This window comes from Misgurnus anguillicaudatus, chromosome 12 (assembly GCF_027580225.2).
Source record: "Misgurnus anguillicaudatus chromosome 12, ASM2758022v2, whole genome shotgun sequence".
Lineage (NCBI taxonomy): Eukaryota > Metazoa > Chordata > Actinopteri > Cypriniformes > Cobitidae > Misgurnus > Misgurnus anguillicaudatus.
Window position 1 is genome coordinate 31,994,028 of NC_073348.2, and position 21,480 is coordinate 32,015,507.

At 37.0% G+C, this 21,480-nt stretch overlaps 1 protein-coding gene across 6 annotated transcripts in view; it reads left to right on the top strand.

Moving 5' to 3' along the window:
• rxfp2a (relaxin family peptide receptor 2a) overlaps window positions 1-21,480 on the top strand; it is a 102,049-nt gene that overhangs the window by 76,789 nt on the left and 3,780 nt on the right. For all 6 annotated transcript variants that reach the window (XM_073874396.1, XM_073874397.1, XM_073874395.1 and 3 more), the window contains 12 exons: window positions 2,747-2,818; window positions 3,575-3,646; window positions 4,154-4,225; window positions 8,481-8,555; window positions 12,351-12,422; window positions 14,248-14,319; window positions 14,495-14,566; window positions 16,601-16,672; window positions 16,770-16,841; window positions 16,921-17,150; window positions 20,534-20,944; window positions 21,137-21,355. In XM_073874396.1, coding sequence (XP_073730497.1) covers window positions 2,747-2,818; window positions 3,575-3,646; window positions 4,154-4,225; window positions 8,481-8,555; window positions 12,351-12,422; window positions 14,248-14,319; window positions 14,495-14,566; window positions 16,601-16,672; window positions 16,770-16,841; window positions 16,921-17,150; window positions 20,534-20,944; window positions 21,137-21,355 — 1,511 coding nt within the window. The remainder of the gene's footprint in view (window positions 1-2,746; window positions 2,819-3,574; window positions 3,647-4,153; window positions 4,226-8,480; window positions 8,556-12,350; window positions 12,423-14,247; window positions 14,320-14,494; window positions 14,567-16,600; window positions 16,673-16,769; window positions 16,842-16,920; window positions 17,151-20,533; window positions 20,945-21,136; window positions 21,356-21,480) is intronic.

A 21,480-nucleotide genomic window follows, 5' to 3' on the forward strand; every position in this document is an offset into this window, starting at 1 on the left:
TCATATGTCTCTAATCTTATTGTCTCTACATCTGAAACTCTGTTTATACTACATGGTGGGATATACGAGAGCCCACGACTAAGTCTCCTGAGCTTAAGAAAAAGCAACCACTGAGCAATAAATTTTCCTCTGGGCAAGCACATTGGGAAATCGTGCATTACGTGCACAGATATTTTAAAGCTGCGCTGTCAAAAGCAAATTACGTTCACAAATATGATACACTGTGTTGACACTTATGACTATGGGCATTCACTTAACCCTGATCAGCGTCTGCTTTAGTTTATATCAAAGGTTATAAATTAGGAAAATCAGGGCAACTTTAAATTTAATATAACACAGGAACATTTAGTTTTGGTTCCACGGCCCTCAGTCAGGTTTTATTTTTGACCCTCGGTAGGAAAAAGTGTGTGCACCCCTGGTTTATACAAAGGTTTTTTTTCTCATAGGCACAATAAAATTGAATTGTATTCCATAATAAACCCTAAATCCTTGCAGACGATCAGCTCTTAAATCAATAATGTTTCTAAACATGCCGCTAATCTAGAACAGACAACAGGAGCATCATGCCAGGGATGTTTTTAGGATTTGCCAGCTTATGGAGCTTTTCCGTAATATCATTGCTGAGTTTTTATTCTTTCTTTCATTTCTTACAGATTTATTTCATCTAATTTTTTGCTTTTATTAAAAGTATGCTCAGTAGCCTTCCAGGGATTCTGAAATGACAGCTTTTTACTTTTTATAAGCCTAATTAAAAGACATTTCATTTCATTTAAACCCATTTTACTTTCATAGCATTTTCTCATTGTGCAATTTTGATAGAAAAATATGAAAATTATGCAAAATTATTATTTATAAATATATATTTCCAGTATCTTTAAAGTTAAGTTTAGACTTTGTATTTTTTTTAGCAACTGCCGATTTGTTCAAAGTTTATTGAGTCAACTCTGTAAAGAACTCCCTTCACATGAATGCTGTCACCATCTGGACTATCTGGGTGCCAAAAGGGATTTGGAAAATAAAGATTGTAAAGGGAATACTCACTATTTCTCCTGAGAACCCACTGGATTATAAATTAAGCCAAGTTCTCTGCGATATCCTGTGGACTTCACAAACAACTGCTATATAGTTTTATTGGGTAGCACAGTGTTGTTCCACTTTGGAGTGTTTGGCTTGCAATACAACCCATAATTTTTCAGGACGGTCTACCCTTTAAGCTCTGAGTATAGTCCGCAATGCGTCTCCTGGGCTACATATTACATTCTCCTGTAGGCGCATACGTGACCTATGCATGTAATGTATGCAGAATTTCAAAAATACAGTAAAAATTTTACTATACTTCAGCCTTAAAGGCATGATAGGCAGGAATTATCTTAAAAACTTTTTTACAAGTTTGTTTAAACTGTCTTTATATACCAATACATAAGTCAAATGTAAGTACTCTGAAAAAGAGAGTATAAAAATCGAGTGTCTGTAGACCTCTCACAACTGTTTGAAACACAGCTAATTTTTCCATTCACTCCACTCCCTCCCTTCTGGGCTTCTTCTAAAGCCACGCCCCAAAACACATGAACGTGCGAATCACATGTAATAATACACCTACCTTTATCACTATAAATATAAAGTACTCACTATTAAGCTAGCATATCGATACTGGTAAAGTTTAAAATATATTTGGTTTGATTCGGTAACAAACGAGCTAGTTATATTTATAAGACAAAGCTAAAAACAGGTCGCATTGATACAAGTTTTTTTCTTACCGTCAGTTACACTGTGATGAAGGTGAATTTCGTGGAAGATTCATAACATATACCGTGATTTGCATGTAAGAGTTTCCATGATGAAAGCATTGTTGACTCTGATGAGGACTACTCTCCGGAGACAATACTGCTACCGCATCGTCGACTCGAGGAAAAGTCACACGATATTTACTCTCGTTTGATTTCTTCATTTATTCCTTTTTTTCCCTCGTTTGCCTTCGCTGACTGGATATGCGGGTACTGTGAGTTCTGAATGCTCTTTCTCTACCATACTTTTGCTCTTCCTAGAGTGCCTCGTGCACGTTCAAATCAATCGGGTGTGCGCACGTGTGGGCAGATCCTGTAGCAACAGGGGTGGTGCTATGGTCGCGAGAGAGTGATAGCCGCGCAAGCCAATCATTTGTTTCGTCCCGAATGAAAATAATTAGCTGTGTTTAAACAGTCGTGAAAGGTCTACAGACCCTCGAGTTTTATACTCTCTTTTTCAGAGTACTTACATTTTAATTATGTATTGGTATATAAAGTCAGTTTAAACAATTTTGTAAAAAAGTTTTTTAGATAATTCCTGCCTATCCTGCCTTTAAGCCAGTGTACAGTGCGCTAATTTCATCATCAGAATAGTGTGTGCATACTACCAAAGTATTTAGTATGCAAGGGAGGAGAAATATTCAATTTTTATGCAATGCCCTTGCGTTAAAAGTATGAGTCAAACTATGCTTTGCAAGGCTATGCATTCGACATATATGTAAATAAAACAAACTATACTACTTAAAGCTTCAGCTCAAACTGTGGTCAGTTTCCAAAAATAATATTCAGGGCTGGGCACAAATTGTAGCTTTAAAACATTTATAAATAAATAGTGACTAGGTAGCAATAACCAATATTAACTGTTTAGCAATTCCAGAGCAGATTTAGATTTTTTTTTAAATTGCCTATGAAACATGCCAAAGCTTTAAGTGTTTATTCATTTAGACTTTCTTTTAAAACAGGTTTCTTCAGAACAATCTCATTCAGGTGGTGTCAAACCGTGCCTTCAGTGGACTTATCAATCTAACAAAACTGTGAGTAGTTATCTTTTCGCGTTTTTAACTTCAAACCAAAAATTTTAAATCTGTTTTAGTGATATTGGCCTAATATCTTATATTCAATCTTATGAATTTTAAGCATCAGCTCGACCACTATTTAAAGCAGAAAGTATTTATTCATTGGAGAGGTGCTCAGACATTTCCAACTGAACTCGGATGCGAAATGATGGTCTAAGATTACAAAAAATACATATGAGATGCAGTATGTGTTTAGTAATTCTTCTTCTTCTGTGGTGTAGGTGTAAACCACAGTGGTCTTTAGTCGAAAAGGCACATTTGACAAGTGTAAAAGAACTGTTTGCACATAGCATACATTAATTGTTTTTCCTTCACCAAGATTTTGATACCTTTTTGATGCCAGAAAAATGTGCTGGAAGACAAGAAAAACTGAATTCTGGAAAGATAATGAGCTGTAATGCCATATATCATTAGGTAAACTCCTGCAGGACTGAATAATTAATGGATTTCTTATAATTTTCTTAAAGCAGGAATAATATCTCTTTCACTCTGTATTTATATGATATAAATGCATCTCAAAGGGACCACAGTCTGCGAGACACAAATGGGATTTGCAGTATTCGTAATCGTTTCGAATTTTAATAGGGCCATTTATTACCTTTATGCAAGTAAATCGATCTTTTCGACATTTTAATGTCTAACCTTGACAGGCGGATGGTGCTGTTCGTCATTTTTTAAGTCTGTCTCTCTAATTAAATGTCGAATGTTCTGCAGGTTTCTCAGCAAAAACTACATCACCTATTTAGGGCCTGGTGTATTCAGGGATCTACACAAGCTAGACTGGCTGTAAGTATCCAACACAAGACACTGAACAGATTAAATAAGGGAAATTATCTTCTTATTGGTCTGAATCAGATATGAATTGCAGAACATTTGTACCGGGTGCAACAGATTTTAATAAGAGATACTAGAGATGTTACAGATAAAATTGAAAAATGATCTATACTAGCCACTGTTAAGTTTTTTCTTTTGAAACTGTAAATGTAAAAACACTTAGCTAAAGCTTTCGTACAGGATGTTTTATAGAAAGTGCTAAAATAGTCAGCATAGTTTTGCAGAAAGAAACAGACTGACTTGGGTGGTTTTCTGCCAACGCGTTCGCAGGTTGGACAGATTTAGTACAAAGAAAAAACAAAAGGTGCTGTCACAAGATGCACCGAGATTTTCCATCTCTCTTAATTCATGCCCTGTGACCAAATTTGTCACACTTGTATCTGTATTAAAATCTTGAAAGCTGACATTCAAACACTATTCATCTGCTTAACATTTCTTTGATGTTTGTAATGTCCCCAGAGTTTTGGATCACAATCCAGTTAAAAGCATTTCCCACAACACCTTCATCGGATTGAGGTCTCTGACATTTCTGTAAGTGTCTCGCTCCTGAAAATTTTTTATGCCTTTACTTAACTGTGCCATTTCATTTAATCAGCTCATCTCTAAATTATTGTCTTTGGGAGAAATGTCAAGGTTTATTTTTGCTATCAAATTATTTATTCATTATTTTATATTTTTTAAAAAAATCCACAAATATATATATAAATAGTTTTAAAGATGTGATAATTAAAAAACTTTGTACGACAATTTGGATGTTTTTAAATATCAGGGTGGTACAACTGCATACATGACCTTTTACTAAAAAGTGAACAAATGGTAACAGTAGTAAACATGACATTGCATCATTCAGAGGATCCCAAGTCATCATCCATGACAAGACCCACCCACTTTTAAGACCGCCTCTTTACCGTCTTTAATTTAGCACATATGCCTGTTTACTTGTCAGAGCGCCGTCAGTCAAATCCATTTTACTAGAGAAATGCTCTGATAATTAAAACTCCGTTCCGCGTTTTGGTTACAACCTTGACGTCCACGTTGCTGCCCCCTTAAATTTATTCCACTTGGCTCATTCTGTGTCCATATAAATTAACTACATTTTACTTTCACTACATGCCCGTGACACAGCAAGGTAAACAAAGCTTTTAGGCTATAAAAGCAATTGTTTAATTAAGGCACCAGAATACAAGAAAATGGCATCTACTACTTCAGCATTTTTTTACTTCCGACGCCCATGCCCCAAATGATCCTTGTGGCTGAAATAAAAGGTTTGTAGATTTGTCTCGAATACTGTCAAAAATAAAGGTACAAAGCTGTCACTGGGGCAGTACCCTTTATAAAAGGTCCTAATATGTACCATTTAGGTACAAATATGTTTTTTTGAACTGCCAATATGTACCTTTGAAGTACTAATATGCACTTTTTGGGTACAAAGGTGTACCTTTTTGAAAGGGTACTGTCCCAGTTGACAACTTTTGTACCTTTATTTCTGAGTGTGTAATGAAAAATAATGGTGCACTTTCTGTGTCAGGTGGTACAACCATTGGAAAACAAGGAAAATGTTATTTCATCAAATACCTATTAATAGTAATTAAAAACTAAATTTATTAACTTGGTAGCACACAGAAATGTTATACAGGCATCCGAGTAGAAGCCTCTTCAATGTGAATTAGCTGAAAAGGTGGTTGTACCACCTGACATTTTTTTTAATGGGTAAGTCAAAATACCCGTGAAAAAATGCATTTACTGCATTGAAATGTTATTCAGCAAACTAAACTTGTCTAAACGCATTGTTTTGGACTCAAAAATGCAAGAATGTTTTAAAAATACGTTTATAGAAGCCATTATTTTTGTCATTGACTCATTGATGTAATCAAGATGCGGATGTTGTTCACATAACACAACCTGTAAAATAGGTACAGTAAATGTAAAAAAAATGTTGGCAAACTTAGTTACGTTTCTAGTTTTAATCATTTATGTATTATCTGCAGTTTACTAAACCATTTTAAGTAAATATAAATAATTTAGGTAACACTTTACAATAAGGTTCATTCGTTAACTACATTAGTGAACATGAACTAATAATGAACTGCACTTATACAGCATTTCTTAATCTTTGTTAATGTTAATTTCAACAATTACTAATACTTTATTAAAATCTTAATACCGTTAGTTAATGCACTGTGAACTAACATGAGCAAACAATTAAAAAGCTTCATTTCTATTAACTAACATTTAAGAAAGACTGTAACAAATGTATTGCTCATGGTTTGTTCATGTTAATTAATACATTAACTAATGAACCTTATTGTAAAATATTACCATAATTTATTAGCACATTTGCATTTTTAACTTTAAAACCATTTATTTTTCACCTGTTTAAATGTTATTATCAGTAGTATTTTACATACTGTAATTATTGTTAACTTTTTCAGTTTTTGTAGTGTTAACTGTCATTTTATGAATTAATTAAAATTGTTGGATTTTTTTCATCAACTCGCGAACCCTCAGCAATTTCCCAGAACCCCACTTTGGGACACCCTGTACTAAACACCTGCACTGGCTCAATTCCCGCTACCGTTTTAGATATCAAAGGTGCTCAGCACACCTGCATTTAGCAACACATTTGCATCCAACCATCAATTACAGATAAGGAAATGTAAACACAAATGTGCAGGTAGCTCATTGTTTACATAGCGATCTAAGTGATCTAGTGATCTAATTTTCGAATGATAAAGGGTGGTAGCTGAGTATTTGGACCTGTTACAGTTTGCTTACAGGCCAAAATGGGGTGTTGAGGATGCCAGTTTAACTCTCTTGGATTCAGTGACCTGGACTCTCTGAACTCACTCTTCAGGTTTTTAGGTAGAGATTTTATGACTCCTTTTAATACAGATAACATCTGTTTATTATTGGAACGTCTTCAGAGTCAGGTAATTCAACTCTTGTTCTATGGATCAAGGACTTCCTAAAAGACGGACCTCAACTTTTTAAAATTTTGGTCTTTTAAGTCTAACAGTATTGTTATCAATACGGGGGTTCCACAGGGTTGTGTACTAGACCCATTATCTTTTCCATATACACAAATGTTAAAGTTATGTAAATAGTTTGTCACTATTAAAATATACTGATCACATGGCTTTAGTATCATGGCTTCGACGGTACATTGATTGTATGCTTTTCTGGTTTCAAGTAAGCTTTTTGGAGTTGAACATACGTAAAAATAAGGAATCTGACCATTCGGATCAGTTTGGTTCAATCGTGCATAGACACATTCTGTACCTGCAAGACACAGAAAATACAGGTTGGTCTGAGGGCCTTTGTACTGTTAGTAAGAAAATCATTATCATAAGCCTTCATCAGAATGTCTTTAATATTTCTGGAAATGTCCTCAGAGGAAATGTCTCGCCGCTTTGTGATAAACGCTGTGCCAAAATTGACTAGAGTAAAAAAACTAGCGCAACTTATTCCCGTGACTAACCTCTCTTCATTTTACTCTGCATTTCCTCTTGATATCACATTTTCAAAGTTCTCTGCCTGTTGCGTCTTTTCGATGTGTCCTCGTTCGACTTCATCATAATGAGTTTTCCATGCTAAGTTTCAGTGTGCACCAAGTGTTTTCTTAACTAAAGTAGAACAGTAAATAAACCTTAAGGAATTCTGTCAACAGTTCGTAACCCTCATGTCGTTCCAAAGCCATATGACTTTTTCATCGGTGGAACACAAAAAGGAATACGCATGAATTCCTAATGAAATTCCGAGACTTTTTTCAGAGCACTGAATGAATGAGTTTTACATTGTTTTGCCACCCACCGCTTGCTGAATAAAATGAAGTCATTGAACCAGCACTTTTCTTTAGGGAGATATGGATTTTTTTTTATTATTCGTCTTCCTGCACCTTAATGAAAATCATGCTCTCCTAACTAAAAGCAAAGAATAATCCCTCACGAGATTACATTTCATGAAAGAAGATATGAATCAAAAGTTATCCCAGAACTCATGAGATTACACGCTTGCCCAAAATATTTTCTTCAGTTCGCTGACTTTTCGATACCCTTAGTAAATAAAATGATGATGGTTGATCTCTGGAACTGTTTCCAGTGGCTTGGCTTCGGCTCTGTTTGCAATTTAGCCATTGCATGCGAAAGCCTGCCGGAGTTTATATTTACAGAGCATTATTTTTATCTGTCTGTATCAGTGTAGCACTCTCTTCTGAGTCCTGGAACGGTAGTATTTTAAAATTGAGAAAGGTAGGCACCCAACAAAATATACTGTATGTAAAATGATTGTTCGTTCCGGTGTGTTTTTAATGATCTTTTTAAAATTCCGTCTTGCGAATTAGTTATACAGGTGTCCGCCCGCATAACAAGCACTCCATTAATCTTGCATTTATGAGCGCGGATCAAATTGTTCTCTACATTTGCATAATAAGCTCATTTTGGTATTACTTGTTTTTAAAGTTAATGTTCTGCTATTTGATGACTAAACACATGACCTTTTTTCATAGCATATTTTATTATTAATTTATTAGTTAGTTAATTAACATTAAGCACTGGTTTTTACAAGACCTAATTTTAAGCACAACATCTATTGCACTAATTATTCTTGTAAAAAGAGACACCTGTCATCAGCACACATCTAGTGAAGCAGAAAGCTTTTATGTTTTCCCTCTGTGACCGATTCAGTCGCATCTGGAAGCACTGTAGGGGTTTCTTTAAGGCTGTTTTTGTAACAATCTGCAGTGGACGCCATGTTGAAGTTTCAGGTTTACTTTTTGTGTTGATTTCAGATCTATGGTAAACACGACCCTGATGCGGTTGCCTGAATCGAGTCTTTGTCAGCACATGCCCGTGCTCAGCTGGCTGTGAGTACTTTCTGCCCTTTTCTGTCTCTAAACTGTTTTACAAACACATAAATCATACATATACTTTGCATTGTAATACATTAGTATGGGTTTTGCTTCAGTAGTTATTTTTCAAAAAATTTTGTCAGATGATACCCCCTTGGCCCAAGTACATTTACTTAAAGGGACATTTCACTTTTTTTGAAAATATTCTCATTTTCCAGCTCACCTAAACATTAAACATTTGATTTTTACCGTTTTGGAATCCATTCAGCCGATCTCTGGGTCTGGCGGTAGCACTTTTAGCATAGCTTAGCATAATCCATTGAATCTGATTAGACCATTAGCATCACGCTAAAAATAACCAAAGAGTTTCGATATTTTTCCTATTTAAAATTTGACTCTTCTGTAGTTACATCATGTACTAAGACCGACGGAAAATTACATTTTAATTAAAAATTTAAAACTAATTCAATATTTTAAATATTAATTTTAAAACTTTTAATTTTAAAATGAAAACTTTTAATTTTCCGCGGGTCTTATGCCGCTTTTCCATTGCATAGTACCCCACGGTTTGGTTTAGTTTGGGTTGGGTCAGCTTACTTTTGTGAGCTTTTCCACTGGGTGCAGTACATAGTACCCAATACTTTTTTTCGTACCACCTCGGTTGGGGTTCCAAGCAACCCGACCTGATACCAAACGTGACGCAAAAACACTGTAGATCACTGATTGGTCTGAGAGAAACGTCACTACCAGCGTTATCGCTATAATGTAAAAGCTTTACCTCAGTGCATCTCGATGTTGTCCTCTGTGCTCTGCTATAAGTTCCCAAACTCCCTTTTAGCGATGAAAAACATCCACATGTTGAGATTCAGGAACACCATAACAGTTTTTTCCAGACTTGCAGTTTGTGGCGGAACATTTGCGATGAACACATCTGCATTATATGCTTAAATGCAACTTCAATGAGGCTCAGCGGCAGATTGCCGTCGACTGACGCCACGGGTCGGGTGTTTATACAAAAACTGTCATGTGAGACAGAGTTAGTGATAAACGCGATATGCAACAACATCTATTTGTGGTGGCCAATTTTAATTTTGTGGCGGACTGAGAATAAATAAATGTATGGGAATGTACAGCGACGCTCTTACTTGTATGATGTCACAGCAGTAGGCAGCACAAATATACTATGGGTACTATGCAATGGAAAAGCGCCATTAGTACACAATGTAACTACAGAAGAGTCAAGTTTTAAATAGGAAAAATATTGAAACTCTTTGGTTATTTTTTAGCGCAATGCTAATCAGATTTAATGGATTGTGCTAAGCTATGCTAAAGGTGGTACCGCCAGACCCGGAGATCGGCTGAATGGATTCCAAAACGGTAAAAAAAGTGTAGAACTCTAGGAGAGCTGGAAATGAGCCTATTTAAAAAAGTGGAGTGTCCCTTTAAAGTACCTACTGAGATTTTATGAGTTTAACTTCAAAAACATTTCTTTATCATCCAATTTAAAGTAAATATCATTAGTATTTTACAGTTATTATTATTTTCTGTTATTAGATCTGGTAAGGTTTGCTGGTACAGTCTGGTACAGTCAGCTGTGTTACTGTCTGGGTGTGTTTATGTACATGTGTTTATACATGTGTCCATTAGTAAATTGGCGTTCAAACTCTGGTTTATCTAAGTAGGTCATTCTAATGTTAACAAGGTAAAAGAATCATTAAACTGAGTTGATGGTCCATGAGATCTAGACAAATCAACTGATACCCCATCAAAATCCTATCTAAATCCAGATGACACCAACCAGAGATTTCCAAATAAAACTATTCTCATAAACGTTTCAGCGGCAACAACATAAATAAACAGCATTTGTGGCCCAAGCTTAACTTCTGGTAGACTTCCACAAAGAATCAATAACAACAGAGTCCTTCTAGAGCAGATTATTTTTAATAACAAGCCAATAAATAACCGAGTTTAAAATCATAGCTGAAGCATATCAAAAGTTAAACTGAGGTAAGGTTACTGTGCAAAATAATGTATACAATGTTAGCTACAGATCCTTGAATTCTTTCCAGGCTGCCAAATCCGCACAGCGGTGGTAGAAGGTGCTCCAGAAGTCAGTTTAGTCTCAAGCCAGACTGATACAAATAAAATAAAGGTGCACAAAAACTAAGTCACATTGAAGCCAAAGAAGAACCATTTTTGGTTTCCAAAAGAATCATTCAGTCAGAAGTTATTTAAACAATCTTTTATTCAATTTCATTCGTTTTTATAATCTAAAGAATCTGAAAATGGTTCTATTAAACGGTTCTATATAGAACCATTAAGCCAAAATTGATTCTTCTATGGCATCGTGAAGCACCTTTATATGTGGTTCAAGGTTCAGGTTACTTTATTTATACTCGTAGGTAGCTACTATTGTACAACCAGCTATGTAGCTTGTTTGTTTATAGTCTAGAGATGTTCTACCATCAACTAACAACCACATAAGACCAGCTAAAAACCATGCAGCTCCAAAACACATAACATCTTATGCTGCGTTTACACCAGCCGCGGTAGAGGCGTGAAGCGCGAGTGATTTCAATGTTAAGTCGCTGTGAAGATGCGTTGACGTGCGTCTGGAGGTCTCGCGGCTCGAATGAGGCGTTTGCCGTGGCGCGGAAGAGGCGAATCCGCAGATGCACGAATGGTGCATTTTTGTGCATTTTGCATTTGACGCGAATTTGTGGCTGAAGCCCGATTTGGAAAACTTGAACTTTGGCGAAATTTCGCGCCGCGTTAACCAATCACGAGCCTGCTTGCTGCTGCGGTGGCAGCCCCGCCCGGAGTGACTCATTCAACCCTAAGGAACGCTTGATATTGTCCAAAGCAGTCACCTGGAGCTATAAGACACAAGTTCTTATTTCTATAGAGACAGGAATAAAAAGGACCTCACTTGGTAGTGTCAGTGAGGACATTGGGCAACCTGGTAAGTTGTAATACACATTTCACTTTTGAGACACGTGGCGGTTTCGACCCACAACGTTTATTTTCCCCCTATAATAAGGTTACCAAATACAAACCGGTAACTCTCTCAATAAATGCACAATCAACATCAGTCATCTTGCAAACAGACAACCGCATAGCACTTGCCCCTCCCACAAGAAGCGGCTTTTGCCTCTGACGCACGTCAAATGCTTGCTTTTTCCGTGCGTCTACTTCGCTCTAGATGCGCAAATTCATTTTAACTGTTCAAGCAGCAAACTATGTGCGGTAAATGCGATTTTGACGCCTCAAACGCGGTTGGTGTAAACGTAGCATTAAGTTTCAGTCTTGATTGACTTACATCTAAAATCATCACGCAGTGCTATTTGTGTGTTTTTGAGCATCTCTCCTGCCATAATGAGCATTTTACGTTCTCTGAGGATTTCATTGCAGTAATTATAGTCAGCTCACAGAGAGCTGGACAATGGACATCAACAGGGCCACCGTGATTTTAGATGTTTGGGAAACTGTGAGAAATCCTCGCTGTTGATTGACAATTTGCCATCTGCTTGTCTAGACTGAGAGTGCTGAGAGAAGGTCCACTTTATCAGCAACACCAGCAGATTCATTTACTTCCATGTTGACAGAATGAAAAATTCAAGCCAGAGGCTTTACGTATAAATCACAAAGATTATTAATATAGCTGTCATGTCCTTATAACTCTTGGTTAATTTATATTTGTTGTTGCAGGCGCATGCTTTAAACAATCATGTCCTTGAAGTTAGTTTTGTATGTATTTCTTTAAATTTATTGCTGCTTTTCTTGGCTTTTTTGGCCTGGGCCTCCTTACAGGGATTTTGCAGAGAACCACGTTGATTTGCTGAATTATTCCACTCTGACGACGTGTACCACGCTCACTGTGCTGTAAGTTTTTTTTTTTTGTTGTTGCTTGTATTCATCCTCTGCCGCAATCCACTGTTAAATCTGATTAGGTTTGTATATTGTACGGTCATGGATACGACGCTGCCAGCATTGTGTTTTAAAATGGCAACATGGTGGAGTTGATTTAATAGTCAATGTCTTGAAATGTTGTGCAGATGGTGATTTTGGATCTTTCATAAGATTTTTTTTAATCTCTAAAGGAAAATGTTTATTTGTATTTAGTCATCTGGGTGTCTGTGTATCTGTATGTGTGTGTTTATTATCAGTATGCTTGTAGAGAATGAAAGCAGACAGATTGGAGACCGGGGCTAGTTGTCACATTTTGACTTCAGTGTATATTTTTTACTCCAATTTACTTTTGAAAGTCAGAGGGACAAGCACTAAAGAATTGGCTACAAAAAAGCAATTTCGAAAGATATGGCCTGGAAAATCGGATGCGGTTCACTAAACACACACCTGTATTAGATTTTGTGACAACATGCCCCTGTTGTCGACAATGTAACCTGTATTTAGCTTAAAGCTCACGTAACACAAGCTGTTTCTGCATTTCTGATGTTAATCTGGAGTACCTTTAGAGTAGTATTACATCCTTTATATCTCCAAACAGTCTTTAGTTTAATCAGATTTATAAAAGAAACATTAGCATTACTGATTATTTCCGATAATGTACGAAAAATTGAAGGAGGAGTTACTACCGCGGGAGGAGCGAGTACGAGTCATGCAACACTATACAACACTGTTTAACTTATGATTCACTACATGTTCGTGTCGTTTATATAATATGCACGGGCCTATTTCCAACATAAGACAGAAGGATTACTTACCGCAATGCAACTCATGACCCGGTTGGGAAATCCAGCGCATCAAACACACACTCAAAACTCTTCACCCGGATAATAAACCATATCCATTGTTTTCATAATGCTGGCTTTCTTTTCCTTACATCCAAAAACACACTTCTTCTTTTGAGCCATTGTTGAGTTAAATTAAACAAAGCTGTCGCGTGATGTGATGTTTGTAAGTTCTACCATCTCCCGCTGATTGACGTGTGGGAGGGGTTTTCCGGTGGAAGTGCCCATAAAAAGAAGTGATACATATAGAAACCCCTGAAATGTCAGCTGGACCCGTAATCGAAAAAAATCTTTCCGAAACTTGTACGAACTTTGGCAAAGTGCATTCGGCACAGAGATACTCTGTAACACGTCAAACTGCTTTTTTGACACTACGTTGAGCATGAGGAAACAACTCTATAACTGTGTTAATAAGTCAGAATGCATGAAATAACATTGAACCACGTCTTTAATTTAAAAAGTAAACAGTAATGAAGCACTAAATATTTCATGAAATAGCAAGTATGTAAATAATGCTAACTAACATGTAAAAAAATAAGTAAACTAATTATTCTTTGTTCAGCCTCCTATGGCTGAAAATGACATCAGAGCGTCTCACAGCGACACTGTAGTGACAAAATGATTTTGTTCATGTCATTCCTGCCTTATGTGGACTGACTGACGTCAAAAATGCCCGTCCAAACGCTTTCTCTGGACTCTATTAGTTCACTGTTATTCACTGCTGTAGAGATGTGGGGAGGTGTCAGACATATCTTCAATCAGGCTCAGAGGGAGGGATGGGTGTCTCTGTAGATGGGGTCAGCTTGTCCTTGCCAAAAAATAAGCTAGTAAATACAGCAAACATGGTAGGATTTAGATATTATCTGGTTATTTCGTGCCACGGTGGCTGTTTTTGAGGCTTTCCGCAGAACAGCACACGAGTGATATTTGCTTTGTCCTCTGGTTTTTTTCCACAGATCACTGCATGACAATAAAATCAAGGCTCTTCCAGAAAACATGTTTCATTCTCTCGGATCTTTGGTTGAACTGTAAGTAACCCAGCACAAAATCTGAACAATGCATTAATGATCTTGTTATTTGAAAATAATAACCATGTTTGTGTTCTTGGGTTACATCATCATTTGGATGCTAAAACGGTCTTTGTATGCTCTTTCATTACACTCATCTGATTGCGTTATTAATTTCATCCTTCCTGTTTTGTAGAGATTTGTCTTGCAACAGAATCTCCGATCTTCCCAGAAACACTTTCAAGAGCTTAAAATCTCTGTTTAAACTGTGAGTTATGCTAATATCAGTTACTCAGTTCATTTCAAAACATTTGAATCCACCTTAAATGCACATACTGTAACACAACAAACAGCACAATGATTGACACATTGTATCTTAAAATACTTTAAAATATCTTTTTTAAAGGAACATATCCTGCTAAAAGACCAGTATCAATTGCAGTGTTGTTTGCTGGGTGATGCTGGACCAACAGAGCCGTTGTTGTTAGCAATAAAAGGGCACAATATGTAAGATTTTTGTGTTAAAATATCCAAAAACTACTAGCACAGTGTTAAAGGGGTCATTTCACAAGACTTTTTAAGATGTCAAATCAATCTTTGGTGTCCCCAGAGTATGTATGTGAAGTTAAAATTGCCACTTTGTAGGTGTGAGCAAAAATGTGCCATTTTTGGGTGTGTCCTTTTAAATGCAAATGAGCTGATCTCTGCACTAAATGGCAGTGCAGTGGTTGGATAGTGCAGATTAAGGGGCGGTACTATCCCCTTCTGACATCACAAAAGGGAGCCAAATTTCAATGAACAATTTTTTCACATCTTTACAGAGAATGGTTTTCCAAAACTAAGTTACTGCGTTGTTCTTTTACACATTTTCAAGGTTGATAAAAGCATTGGAGACTCGATTATAGCACTTAAACATGGAAAAAGTCAGAATTTAAATATCTTGAACATGTATACTTACAACATCCCAGATGTTTTCAGCAATGTTTGAGTCCACAGGGTTCCGCCCCTGTCCGTAGGGTCGCCTGTCAAGGGTGTTGTGTCCATGTTATCCCCGGTTTCCGCCTTTAATGTGGTAGAAATCATAGATGTGTTTAACTTCATGCAGTGCTGTGCAGACTGATCTGCGTATGACATCAAAGTTTTTCGAGAGTGATCCAAAATCAAGTAGCTCTTGTTTTCATACATCGATCGATCTGCGCAGCTCCAAATGCAGAAGCAGATGCTATTGTCTAGCCAAACTTATGGCTATCTCGTCGGCCTGATTTCCAATCGGCAGTGAAGGTAAAGACCATCATTCCATGCTCCTTCATATGTCATCAAGCAGGGATTTTGTTTTTGTATGACGGCATCTACATATTGTGCCTCTAGACCATAGACTGTATAAAGCTTGGACGTGGTGTCTATGACGTCAACCGTAGATTTCTGAAGAGTTTTTTATGTCAAAAGTGGGCGAAGCCGGTCGAGGCACTGCGCATGCCGAAAATGGCCAAATAGGCGGAATGTGGGTGGAGTTCTGCGGACAAAAGTGGCAATCCACCTATCACTTAAGTGGCCACGCCCTTACGGGGCATGCACACCAAAGCTTTTACGCCCACGGCGGCGCATCTTTTCAATTGTTTCCAATGGAAGCTCATCGTTTTTCAAATAAGCCAGCGGCTAGCGGTTTTCTTCTGTGCTGAAAACCGGCCCTCTGCGGTTTTTCCGCGCTCAGCGCTGAAAAATATTCAACTTCGGGTGAAAGCTCTGCTCGTCAATGTCAGTTCTCACACTGACGTTTACCATGATGAAGTGCTACAGTATAACTGGGTCCCCAGTGCTTGTATCATGCTAAAAAAATTGAAAAATGTGAGAAAATGGGAATTGACTTTAGCTGCCCGTCGATGAATTGCAGTTAAGGTCACGTCTGTGTTGGCTTCATCAGAGAGATCGTAAGGTTGCCCCTCGGTAGTGACATCAGCACCCTAATCACAACATTTGGGGATGCACAGCCAACCTGGTCTTTTAGCAATGTAGTTCATGCAAAAACATTAGATTAGCTGTTATTATTTACTTGTGTTCCAGAATCTGTGTGCTATAATTTTTCAGTGGCACACAAAGTAGTAATTTTTAAGAATTGTTATGCAGCTCAGGGGCTGTCAAGCTCAAAAATCCCTTATGAATTGCTTTTGAATTGGGAGAATGCGTAACAGACTCTGTGTTCCACTGGAAAAATGTACCACACTGGGATTTAGTATAACATGATTGTGGATAAATGTTGACAAAATTTAATTTCCGGACGAATTGTTTCTTCTTATGTTTGCAGGAACATCTCTCACAATCCATCACTTCACATTCACGCCAGTCATTTCGTTCACCTGGTCCAGCTTGAGTCCCTGTGAGTACTAACTTCATTACCTACCCTTTCAAGAATGTCTCTTAAGGATGTTTTAGTAGGTGTCGTATGATATATAACATCCATTCGTATTTAACAGAAGTCTGGAGGGCATTGAAATACCAGACATTCAGACCAAGATGTTTCTTCCAATGGGGAACCTGTCACACATGTATGTACTTTCATTGTGTGTTCTGGTTATAAACAGTGCATTTTTCTAGGTGGTAATCTGTTGCATTTTTGCCTTTTAGATACTTTAAGGATTTTCAGTACTGTTCCTATGCGCCACATGTTCGGAAATGTAAACCTAACACGGATGGAATTTCCTCTGTGGAAGACCTGCTAGCCAGCCTGGTACTGCGGGTGTCCGTGTGGGTGATGGCATTCATCACCTGTTTCGGGAATATCTTCGTTATCGGCATGCGCTCGTTCATTAGAGCAGAGAACAACCTGCATGCGGCCTGCATCAAAGTCCTGTGTTGTAAGTTAACCGCTAACAAACCCACACACAGATGAAAACACTCAAATAAGACTGTCATATATCAGTAACACTCTCATAAAAAGTCCATATGGTCGAAATGGAAATTGCTCCAAAAAAGTTTGGCCAGACGTGCTGCAGCAGGAACAAAACAAGGATTTTCCTGGAGAGAAATACACAGTATTGTTATTGCCTTCATGAATGGAGGTATTAGCCAAAAAAGCAAAGAATATCAATAGGTGGGGGAATTTATCTGCATAATAAAAATGGACAATACGACCTGTTATGGTTTAGCTGTTTAGCTTTCGTGTCTGTGTATATCTTTCTTTTTGTGTGTGTGTGTGCGCGTGTGTGTGATTGATTGTTAGTTCCTGTGTGTATATCTATAATCCTATTAGTAGTGTAGCAGTTTTTTAAAATATGAATATTATTATATTTTTCATATTTTTTGTTTTGTTTAATTTATTTAATGGAGAAAGTTACAAGCTGTTCCACAGCTCTATTACTTCCTGATGTACTGAACAATAAACACATCTACTAATACTTCAGTAAATTTATCACAGATGTATTTTCATCTGGACATCAAGATGAGCGGATGGATAGATGGCTGATGTCAGGTTTTTACTACATAAAAAAGTGTCGCCCGTTCACAAACAAACCCGTGGGCAATTTAAGCAACTTTTTTCAGAGTTAACATTTGCTAAAAATGTGATTTGAGGCCCGTTTCTTTTATTTTCATTTTAACCTTGCAGGATAACATATCCAATAATTTTAAATTTTTGTCTCTAACACAATCTTTGGCCTTACCATTTTTTTTTTTTATTAAAATTTTGTTGAAAAACTACCTTAATTTCATATTTATCAAATTATTTTGTTGTGGCAAAAACAAAGTAATATATTACTTAGAAATGGAAAACTGTATCTTGTCTGGCGAGACAAAAATGTGTATGTTGGCGAAGTCTTGTGTGAAGATCAGTGGTTCAAAACAAATCTATTTTATGCAAGAAGTTTTCTAAAATAAAAAATCCATATTATTCCCTGTGTAGTGTGGGATAATATCATAAAAATTCTAGACTTTTAAGCTCTCGTGCTAAATTGTTTGCTTTAAATGCTTAAATCTTCTGTATGCGCTAAATTGTTTGCTTTAAATGCTTAAATCTTCTGTATGCGAATGTTGATTCATACCAAAATGCTTTTTTGCATAGTTGTGTTTGACACATGAAAACGTCTTGGGTTACATTTGTAACTGTTGTTCCCTGAGAAGGGAACGAGACGCTGCGTCTCCTTTGCCATAATCCTGCGTCCCTGTAATGCCGTCTTTGGCAATATTTCAGATAGCGATATACTTCCTGGCTCCCGCGTCACCCTGTCTTTGTCATTAAGCCTCACCATTGGTTGAATTTGATACACATTCAGATGTACTTACCCCTGGAGGCGTCCCCAAAATGTCTCCGCAGTGACGCAGCGCGAGTTCCCTCGAAAGGGAACTGTAAAATGTATCTTAAAAAGGTAACACCATGTAGCCTTGCTCTCACTTGAAATGTGTCCCCATATTTTGTCCTTGAGTTTGAGGGTATTGGACCTGGAGGGTCCTTGAAAGGTCCTTGAATTTGAAGATAACCAAGGTGTGGGAACCCTGATATATGTATTTTATAAAATATTATAAAACTGGGGCCCCCGGCACCAATGCTTTACATATTTGTGTCTATGTATTTCATTGTATTTATAAATTGGCTTTCTTAGTAGTTGGAAAAATACTGTTAAATGTTGAGCTGCACTGCTCGGTTAAAATCTCTTTAAATGTCAGACTGCGATCAAGATTTCTGTTATCAACCGATCTCACATTTCGGTGTCTTTGGCTGAACTTTCACGAATGTCCATGATGTTCCACGAAGATGTTGCTCCGATGTCCAAATTTTCCGGTGTCCAGATATTGTGCAGTGCTGAAACAAGAGTATGACCTCAATACATTTGATTAAACCTTAGGAAGAATCATATGTTTATATATTTTTTCCAGAAACAAATTCCCTTGTCTCATAAGCCTTTGTGACAGATGGAGAACTCTCGAGTTTCACTCGGACTATTTGGAAAACAACAAAATAAACAGCTGTCAGATATTTCACATCACCAGTGTCAAAAAAAAATGCCTAAAACAAACTGGCAAGCAATTTCACACACCAGACACTTCTGGATAAACCGTGTCCTCGTTTTTATGTTGGTAATAAGGAGCTGAATATTTGCTGTCAAAATTAACATGAAAAACAAAATTGATGTAGTTCAGGTAGTCACTATCATTTTATATCAAGTTAATTGGGAACTGAGGATATAATAATGAGCAACATGTTTCAACCTGCTATAAAAATCAGGAACAGCTATCCTGCCGTACAGTACGGACATTTACAACGTTGCCTTCTCTGTAATGTTTTTGTTCAATGTCACTGTTTTTTTAAGTAGATGAGCCACTTTAATTTAGTTTTATACCATCTCAGAAAAAAAGGTACAAAAGTTGTTACTGCGTTAATTAAAAAGGTCTTTTATAGTGAAATATATAAGGCACTTTAATTTAGATAAAAGGTACAAAGGTATTTACTAGGTCGGTGTGTTTTTAAAGGTCCTAATATGTACCATTTTGGTTCAGATATGTACCTTTGAGGTACTGTAGCAGTAGGCTACACCCCAAAAAATCCTGGGTTATTTTCAACCCAACTTTGGGTCAAAATGGGACGAGCCCAGCACTTGGGTTAAATTAACCTGTGGACATAAATTTGTTTTGTTATTTGCACCATAATACTTAATTCTGTGTAACTGGAACCTGTTGTACACAAACGTGGACAATTACACTGCTTCATGTTCAATTAAAAATATTTGGTTATTATATTTATTGGTTTTTCCTAACCCCAAAATAGCTGGAAGAAATCTGAAAAAAAGACAAACTAAAACTCGATTCTTAGGAGGTTAACCCAGAAAATGTTTATATTTGACCATGGGTTAAACAACCAAGCATTTTGGGTTGAAACATCTCAGCTTGGGTTGAATTCCATCCCTTTTTGACCCAACGCTGGGTTGAATATAACACAGAGTGTACTGTATGTACCTGTGCCAATATTCAGCTTTTAGGTACAAAAGTGTACTTTTTAAAAAGGTACCGCCCCATTGGCAGCTTTTGTACAGTCTTTTTTATTGAGAGTGAGTTTTACATTTGTTAGTTTTACAAGAAAGACTTTGTATCTTTCTCTCCAATACGGATTAAGTGTTCAAAGTAATACTTTAAAAATCTAAAATGTTCCTCCTGCCAGAGAAAAAATTACTTTCATCCATATTAAACATTGTATCACATCATTGTTATCACATGTTTTGATGATTTTGCTTTGTTGAATGTTTTTCAGTTGCAGACTGTCTGATGGGAGTCTATCTGTTCTTCCTCGGAGTGTTTGATGTGAAATTTCGGGGCGAATACAACCGCAACGCTCTGATCTGGATGGACAGCGTAGAATGTCGAACCATTGGCTTTCTTGCTATGCTTTCCTCTGAAGTATCAGTCCTCCTTCTTACCTACCTAACACTAGAAAAATTCCTAGTCATCGTTTTCCCATTTATCCATCTGAGGCCCGGAAAACTACAAACAGGGCTGGTCCTGGCCTTCATCTGGATTCTGGGATTTGTGATAGCAGCTGTACCCTTGCTAAATGAAGACCTCTTTGGGAACTATTACGGGCGAAATGGAGTTTGTTTCCCTCTGCACTCTGATAGGCTGGAAAAACCCACAGCCAAAGCATACTCCACGGGGATATTTCTGGGTTTGATAAATTACAGTCTTTTTACCCATTAATAACGTGTTTTATTGAATTCATTATTGTTTGTCTTATTGACATAGTTTAATAATAATACAAAATGCATTTAGTACACTGTAATAGAAATCTGATGTAACACTTACAGCGTTTAATCTTTTTAATGCTTATCCTGAAATATGTGTCATTATGTATTCACAGGTCTTAATCTGGTGGCATTCTTGGTGATTGTAGTTTCCTATTCCAGCATGTTCTGTTCCATTTATAAAACAGGCATCAATGCCACAGATGTGCGCAGCCGGCTGCACAAAGACGTGGCCGTGGCCAACCGCTTTTTCTTTATTGTGTTCTCTGACGCTCTCTGCTGGATACCCATATTTTTGGTGAAAACACTCTCACTGCTAAAAGTTGAGATTCCAGGTATGCATGTTTGTCTGCAGATCTGTTTTTCTAAATAATTTTGTTTTATATATTTGCGTTATACTGTATTTATGGCATAATGGTTAACAATTTTCATTTGTCAATCTTTTAGTTTATACAGTGTA